Source organism: Capsicum annuum, chromosome 11, assembly GCF_002878395.1.
Source record: "Capsicum annuum cultivar UCD-10X-F1 chromosome 11, UCD10Xv1.1, whole genome shotgun sequence".
Lineage (NCBI taxonomy): Eukaryota > Viridiplantae > Streptophyta > Magnoliopsida > Solanales > Solanaceae > Capsicum > Capsicum annuum.
The window spans coordinates 25,563,924-25,572,983 of NC_061121.1; the positions used below are offsets into that span (position 1 = coordinate 25,563,924).

At 32.0% G+C, this 9,060-nt stretch overlaps 1 protein-coding gene across 3 annotated transcripts; it reads right to left on the bottom strand.

The window, feature by feature from the left end:
* Positions 1–2,288: 2,288 nt before the first annotated feature.
* Positions 2,289–7,517, bottom strand: LOC107848070 (binding partner of ACD11 1). 3 transcript variants are annotated; one of them, XM_016692736.2, is made up of 6 exons: positions 7,295–7,402; positions 6,758–6,918; positions 5,269–5,400; positions 4,306–4,381; positions 3,085–3,198; positions 2,289–2,996 (listed from the first exon to the last, which is right to left on the bottom strand). In XM_016692736.2, exons 3-6 carry the CDS (start codon positions 5,382–5,384, stop codon positions 2,565–2,567), a joined length of 738 nt encoding a protein of 245 aa, XP_016548222.2. In that variant the 5' UTR covers positions 5,385–5,400; positions 6,758–6,918; positions 7,295–7,402; the 3' UTR covers positions 2,289–2,564. The 3 variants fall into 3 exon arrangements, with proteins under 3 accessions (XP_016548222.2, XP_016548221.2, XP_016548224.2); XM_016692735.2 differs by lacking the exon at positions 6,758–6,918 and having other exon boundaries at positions 7,295–7,517; XM_016692738.2 differs by lacking the exon at positions 6,758–6,918 and having other exon boundaries at positions 5,269–5,403; positions 7,295–7,384.
* Positions 7,518–9,060: the final 1,543 nt, after the last annotated feature.

Here is a 9,060-nt window from a genome sequence, read left to right on the forward strand (position 1 = left end):
CATCAAAGCTTCTAAAGTCAACATCACAAGTTTGTCTATGAAAAAAAGGAGATGAAAAATAAAAAATAAAGAAAAAAACGTAAAGATTGAGATAACTTACCACAGAATCTTGAAGGAAATGCAACAATTTGAGAGAGAACAAAGCCTTATTTTTTAGAGCAAAAAGATTGTGATGTGTAGTGAAAGAGAATTAAGGCTACAAGAGGGTAAACTTGGAATAAGGGACAATTATAAGGGATACAATGTTATTTACTTGGTCAACTTTAATGAGCCCCCATCCAAAAAAAAAAAAAGCAAGAGAATGGTTACTTCTTGCTTTTAAAAAGTCAAAATTAATTTTTTGTAAGCAATTTTAAAAATTGTCAAATACTTTCAAAAGCAAAAAATGACTTAAAAGCCATTTTGACCAAACACCTCTTAGTCCATGTTAGATTCTGACATATGCTTCAAAAATCTTTAATTAAATGTTTTGCCGATTTAGTTTATGTAAGTTAGTTTGACTTGATATGCGTGTTTTTTTTTTTTTAATAATGACTTTTGAAATTTATGGTTTAACACAAGTCTAAGATGTTTGTAAGATTATAAATTATTTCATTAAGAGTAAACTAAATATTTTAAAGTTAAATTTTTACTAATTAGAAAATTATGTCATTCTAATTAAGGAAAAAAGTGATACATTTTTGAACTGGCTTTATGAATGATATTTTTGAGCTCTAAATTTAGCTACTATTATTTTTTTTATATAGCTACATTCCAAGAAGACAATTCAATAATATAGTCTTCAATTGTATAATTTATATTAGTAGTCAAGATGCGCGAATATTATAAATAATACAAGGAGCATTTGTATGGAAAATTACATTGACTTCCTTCAAAAAAAAAAATATTCAACTTCAAATACATTTTCCTGGGAGGAAAAAAAAGTAAACTCAAATATTGTCCAAAAAAAAGTAAACCCAAATATTGTCCAGAGACCTAATGAATTACATAGATCTTTTATTTTTCTTATAATGTAGTGTGGATTTTTCATGCAAATTCTTAATACACATGAAAATCACATTTTTTTAAGTTGGGAGTTAAAAGTAGGAGTTGTGTTTATCTCAGAATATAAATTAGAATTAACTTTAAATTTTTGTGAGAATATTGGAGTAAAAATAAGTTTTACTTGTTTTTACTTTTCTAAATATAATTTTAATTTTATTTGAAATTCTTATGACCAAATACCATTTTTGAAATAAAATAAAATAAAAAATTCTGAACGAAAATAAAAAATTCCTGTGACCGAACGAACACTTACTCAAACTAAAACAAGACATACACAACATTAGGAATGCTCATGATTTGGTTAAAAACGGAATCAAATCGAACAAAAAAATCAACATTTAATTTGATTTGGTCTGAGTTTAAATTTTAAAAATCGATAATATTTGATTTAGTTATGATTCTACTAAGAAAAAACCTAAAACATAATCAAACCAAACTAATAAAATATATATATAAATTTTATAATTATTTGAATATATAATATTTGTTTTTCATAAATAATTATAAATATTTAAAACATTTTTATCATTAATTTGATTTTAATCTACTTATTTTACTTGCATTACAACACTTTTAAATCTCATTTCTTAAAAAATATGTTCAAATCCACCAATCTAAATTTAATTATCTAATCGCATAGATGTGATGTATTGTCAGATTTTAGATTTTTTCGCTAATACAACTATCTACTCTTTAATGGCTTTTTCCTCTGACTAGGGTTGACCAAATTAAAGGAAATATATTGCTTTTATGAAGGTAAGACATATAAAGTGAAAAAACCTCTACAATTATGCAACTTAAAATGCTAAATCTTTAAAATAATGTTACGAAAAACTAAACCAAACCAAAGAAAACTGAATCGATAATTTTTCATTTTATTTAATTTAAAATTTTTAAATTTTTCATTTTATTTAATTTAAAATTTTAAAAACCGACCCAAGCCGAACCATGCTATGGAACTGAGTTCAACTCACATAGGCGACTGGGATATGCTAGCCTTTAAAACTGAGATTCACCGAACCTCTTCGGCGAAAAATTATACTACTTATACATCATTAAAATTATATATATTATATATATATAATAGATGTCAAAATTAATTTTCTTCAAATTTTGAACGTCCTTCGTGGAAGTCCAGACTCCGCCACCTTCAAACAAGGCATTTTTACAAGTTCTCTTTAGACCATTTTAGCACACAATTGCATATTTGCAAGACCAGTAAAAGGAAACACAAAAGCAAGAAATGAACTGAAGGAAATTTCTACTCAACACGTATTCTCGTACTATCCGTCCTTTCACAACATCAACCTGATATCCGAACAAAAATGGAAACGAAACACCGGTTTGATTACAGATGAATCAACACCATTAGGCCAATCCATTTAATTCACGACTTTAGACCACACAACCCAGACGACTTAATACCATTTGACAGTTTGTAAAAGTATATATACACTAGGAAACTACATCAACTAGTACCATTCTCATATAGAAGCATCTAAGCTGCAAGGCAAACCTACTCATTTGTTAACGCCTCGGCTACCCAAATCAGCTGCAGCTTGAGCCGCTCTACCTAGTGCACCAGACATCCAAAGAGCTCCTTTGGAAAAGTAGCTACTGTTGACAACAGCAGTTGCAGCAGAGACAGCAGTTCTACCTGTAGCTGACGCGGCTGATCTAGTGGTATCCGTTATGTGATACCTCTGATTGACGGATCTAGCAGCTTCAACCCCCGCACAGAACTTATCAGTGAGGCCAATTCTCTCGCTTAAATCAGCAACTTTGGACACTGCAGTTGCTGACAGGCCATGAGATTCATCAAAAGCTTTGGCTTTTCCCAATGCGCCTTTTCCAAGAACATACCCTTGAGCTAGCATGGTTTTAACTACATCTTGAGTCATTGTTACAGCTTCCCCAGCAGAAGAAACAAAGTAGTGTCCCTGGGTGTCGTGCTGGAATTATAAATCAACTCATTAGAAATACACAACTCACCATTCATAGAGAATGAGTAAATAGGAAGCAGGAGGGAGAAAAACATACACTTGAATGACTTTCTTCTTGAGGTTTCCATGATGAATGATTCCAATAATCAAATTCACCTTGATAGTGACCCCAGCTGGTTATGCACACACGTTGATCCAATATGGTAGCTCCCTAAAAGAAAGTTTAATGAGAATTATTCAATAAAAATATACATCTTCAGGAAAAATTAGTTGTTGCAAGAAATGGAACTTACACCTTAGCAATAAATTATATTTATATGTAACTGAATCTACGTGCATATAGAAAACATCAGAATCAAAACTAACATTAAGAGATTGCATATAGTTCATTACTTGAATTTTTAGATCAGGCAAATCCATGAAAAATGACAACAGAGAATAGGACATCCAGTTATGCCAAATAAGATTAGCATTTTGACAAACTATAACCGGAGATTAAGAAAATAATAATAATACCTCCTCGAGCAACACTAACACTTCTTCAAGCTCTATGAAAGGCAGCTTGAGAAAGAAAAAGTTTTGCATTGTTGTGACAGATGGAAGGGTGCCAAATTTTTTGTCCAACAATATTTATACTGAACTCACAAATCAATATTGAGGTCTCGTCCTCACTCTCAAAGCACATACTTAGTAATGATGATAGTGAAGAATAGATTTACAATATAACTGTTATCACCCGGACAGTTATTTTGTCAGGTTAATTTAGACTGTTCCAAGTCATTCATTATTTCATTCTCCTGTATCATGCAAGATCTCCTGGAAAGTTATTTATAAGAGTATAACTTGTCGGGTTAATTTAGACTATTCATAATTATTCATTATTTCTCTTGTATCACGTAATATCTCCTTAGAAGAAGCTTATTGTTTATGGTACAGAAAGATGATGCTCTGAACTAGAAATATATAAGTGATGAGTTTAAATAACAGTTAAATTGGCAGCTGTAGCACCCCTCATTATCCCTTTGCTCGCATTAGATAAATCGCGAACAGCAGTTCCCAAAGTTATGTCATTTTTTAAAATAATGTAGTATCAGCACCTCCATCAAGTAGATAAAACAATTTTCAGTCAAACACTATGAAAGAACATTAGGAAACTGACACAGAATGCATTCAGTTATACACCACATGGACCCAAGAGTCCATGAATTAGCAACTGTCAAATTGAAGGGAGAATACAATCGTAGGCTGCTAAATCTGAGACCTAAACCTTATTTACTATATAATTCACTAGACATTGGAGCAATCTGAAGGAACTTACACTCAGTAAGATAGCCGTTTCCAGTGCATGAGGATTTCTAAATGTCACATAGGCTGTACTTGCCTGTTCACCAGCTCTGCATGCTCAATCACGGGCATCACTCAATCAGCAACCAAATTTTATATGCAGTAACTGATGGAAAAAAGAAGGAATAGAACATATGATGTATGTTGTAAGACCAACTTGGGAGAAAGTTCCTCAATTACATGACCGGTCATCACTAGAATTACAACTGATATAGTAATGTTGATAGAAAGAATCATTTGTAAACAGTTTGGCGGAGTAAAAGCTCCTGTGATGCTATAAGATACTTCAGTGGAGCTCAGAGCTTCGCTACGATTTATTTCAGTTTCAGTTGAATAGGTGTTGAAAAAGAAAAGTCTGTCTAAAATGTAAAGAGCTATTATCATAATTTTGAACGGCAAAAAAGAAAGTAAAATGAGTACATAAGTGAAATTCTTGCAGCTTTTTATTTGCTAGACGAATTGCGACGATAACAGATTCTCAGAATAAACTATGTGAACTATTAGCTCCAGTTTTCCCAAAAATCAAATAATTCATGTCCCCAAATATGGCATGCTTGCTCTACAATAACATACAAACATTTCAGAAGAGATCCAAGCTTTCAAGATATCCCCTACCTCCCAACAAACACACACACACAAAAAAAAAAGGACCGAAAAAGGGATAATAACCAAATTTCTGCATCGTTCACATATCACTCTCAAGTACATAAGTATATTACAAATGATAATATTATATGTACAACAATATCGAGGGGTGGGTTAGAACTTAAAAGAATTGAAAAAGAATAACAGAGATAGATACAATTCTCAGGTTTCAAATATATTGCTGTACTCATAATTACACTTCCATTTGTTTCTTTTTTGTCCAAAATCACCAACATAAAAATATAAGGTATGATTAATAAAACTGTAATGTAATCTCAGATATTAAACCCACCTGACAATCTCAACATGTTCAATTGCCCCACAGAAACCAAAGAACTCCTGAACATCCTTCTCAGTAGCATTAGGAGAAAGACCTGTAACTTCTGCTGTATAACCCCCTGGATTCATATCCGCTGATTTAACTCTGTTTTATGGACAAATTACCAAGAACAAATAAATTAGACATCAGATTAAAGGGAAGTTTGTACAGTTTAGGTCATCAGCTATACCAGAATCCAAACTATCAGGCCCGATTATTCATTTGTGATATATGCATGACATGAGTATAACCATAAGCACCAAGAAAAAACAGAAAATGATTTAACTTCTGCATATAGTCATCTCCTATAACAAGCTTGCAAAACTAGTAACATCCAGAAGAAGAATCACACTTGACAGTTGTTTTTGTTAATTACAACAAGTGTACTCATCATAGGACCACAAAGAGCCAATGAATTTCATGACATGCCTTATATTAAGATGTGACAAAATGCCCATCAAACAGTCAAACTAAACACACTCTTATTTTGTAAAGACAAAAGCTACACTATGTTACAAAATCCGGGTCAGAGAAATCCGAAAAAGGAGGAAAGAAACATTTTGGGATCAAGGATCCTATCAAGGAAACTAACACCGAATCTCCAACTTCAATGCTTTTAAACATATCCAACTGGCCAAAGGAAACATAACTACTGATGGTCAAGCATTCAGAAAAATGCAAAGAGAAAATACAACAGATTAATCACAATTCAACAATATATTTCGACTAACTGATAAAAAGAGTCTCAAACTAGCTATCAATAAATAAGACATACAACAGGTTCAAAAAACAAACTAACGATTTCTTCCTCCACACAGTAACACCCAAATCACATATAAATGCTTATAGAATAATATTTTCTTGCTTATCAAACACTAGAAAATAAGTAAGAAACCTACTTGGTTTCTAAGCAAACATTTTCCTTTGTACTGAACATACACCCAATCTTAATCGAAAACTGAGTCAGTGAAATCAGAAAAAGGACGAAAGAAACATTTTTGATATCCTATTAAGTACATTAACACCAAATCTCCAACTTCAATGCTTTTAACATATCCAACCGGCTAGAGAAAACATAAGTACTGAGGATTGAGCAGTCAAAAAATCCCGAACACAAAAAAAGAGCAAAGCATATGACCGAATTATCTACAACACACTCCAACTTCACAGGTGTTCTATTACCCCCGAACTAAATTTTAATGTATTTTTGTCAACCTTTTTAGTTGACGTGACACCTTTTGTCAACCTTTTTAACTGACGTGACACCTTTTGTCAACCTTTTTAGTTGACATGTCACCTTTGACGTGGCCCCACATTTTATGTAAAAAAAAGTGTCACGTTAGCACAAAAGGTGTGACAAAAATATGCTAAAATTGAGTTGGGAGTAATAGTATTCCTGTGAAGTTGGGGTGTGTTGTAGCACAAAAAAATACAACAGATTAACAACAAGTGAACAACATACACAGTGGAACCCCATAAAGTGGGGTCTAGTGAAGCTTCCACTATACACGCGCTCCAAGGAAGGACCGGACACCTTGCATTTCTGTCAGAAGCTATTTCCACGGCATGAACCCATGATGACCTCGTGGCAGCAACTTTACAGGTGACTCCTAACTTTTAATTCTTTTTTGAGATAAAATAATTGTCTATTAGTTCACTTTCATTTTCTTTCAGATTTAACACTATAATAATTGTCTATTGGAAACAACCTCTTATACTATAAGCTCCTCAGACCACTTTGTAGGACTACACTAATTATTTTGTTGCTGTTGTTGTAATTAACACTATAATTGACAGGAACCTAACTATCAAAGCCTAGATAGATGTTATGTTTTTCTTAATAGCGATCAAATATATATATAATGTGCAAACTACTAACAATTCAAAACTGCAATTTCCAATTATAGATCTAAACAACATAATTATGTATTTAATGATGCGATTTTTGCATATGGAACAATCAAAGTTGATAAAGTAGATGAATAAATCAGAGACATACCTTGTGAGGGTTGAGAATTTTTGAGAGAAAAGAGTCGGTGTGAAAACTGAAAAATGAAGTTGCTAACGTTTTGGTGGTAGCGTATATGTGAAGTATCCTTATTTTTGGTGACTGCCACGTTTTATGGGCAATCTATTTTTTAATAAAGATAAAAAGATATATTTTCCTCACAAATTTATCCTTCAAATTCATTTTATCACTTAAACTTAATTTTTATTTATTTAACCTCTTAACATGTTTAAAATGTATTAATTACACCCTCAAAATCACAATCCAACTTTCACTATAAAGAATGCACTATATACACGTCATATTAGTATCAAATCAGTGTCACATCAGTATCAGGTCATTTGCCAAGTAAGAAAATAAAATTTAAAAAAGAAAAAATCTCACACATGATTTTTATGTATTTAAATATAAGAAATTCCTTTCTTCTTCACACCCCTCACCCCACCCTACCCCATCCCACCCCCTCCTTCTTCAGATCACATCCCCCAACATTCTTCTAACCCTTTTCTCCCTCCCCCGCCCTTTCAGTCCCTTCCCCGCGCTATTCCAACCCCTTCCCCGCCCCTCTCTTTCTCCCCTTCCAATTTCCACCCCTGCAATGCCTCTCCCTCTATTTTCTTTTTCATTTTCTCCATTACTAAAGAGGGAGTAGCTATTTGGTTTCTTAATTTTTGTTAAAAGTGAATTGCACAAATCATTACCACAATGCTGCATAATTAACATAATCATAGCCAATATTCTAAATCTCTAACAAATCAATCACTCAACCTCCATCTCTCTATAAAACTAAATCTCCATAAAATTGATAGTATTTATATTAAGTACCTCATCAGAGCAACAACAAAGACAAGTAGAGAAGTAGCAACTAAAGCACCCGACTGAGCCAGAGAGAATCTAACTCCGGTATCAGTGGTGGTGTAAGATAATTGATGATGATGGTGGGTTGGGGTGGGGGGAATGAGGGCGGGTAAAAGAAGAAGATGAAGTGAGTTTTTGATTTTTTTTAAAAAATTATATATATATATATATATATATATATATATATATATATATATAAAATAATAATAATAATAATAAAGTGGGCCTTTTAAAAAAAAAATTCATTCGCTCCTTTTTTTTGTCTTCTTTAGCTTAAGGGGTGAAATTAATTCACTTTAAAAATGTTAAGGGAAGTAAATAAACGAAATTTAAGTTTAAGTGTTAAAGTGAGTTTGGAGGACAAGTAGGGGGGAGGAAATGTCTTTTCTCTTTAATAAAACAGCAATACCATGAGAAAATGACATGACCTAACCCTATTTAAAATAATTAATCCATGCTTGGTTCATTAGAAACTCATGGTCAGTCGGCTTAAAAAAATTTCATATTCTGGCGATTTCATAATTTTGATCATTTTAGTTTAAATAGTTCAGATATAGCTCATATATCATATTAGTACCATTCATATATCATATTAATACAGTTCATAAAAAAATATAGCAGTGAATTTATGAGTAAAAATTTACATCATTATTATAGAAAATATGCATGTTTTAATATGATGTACATAGAATTTGTATTATTGTTGTATAAAATATATGCATGTATAAGATGCATATAGAAATTGTATCTTTATTATATAGAATACATATCTATATAAAAGATGTATCAAATTTGTATCAGTATTGTATAAAGATGCCAACAAATGGCTAGAAAATGAAATTAAAATTCAATGGTCATTGTCGTGTCAATAGTTTCACCTGCAACGCTATTTATATCCT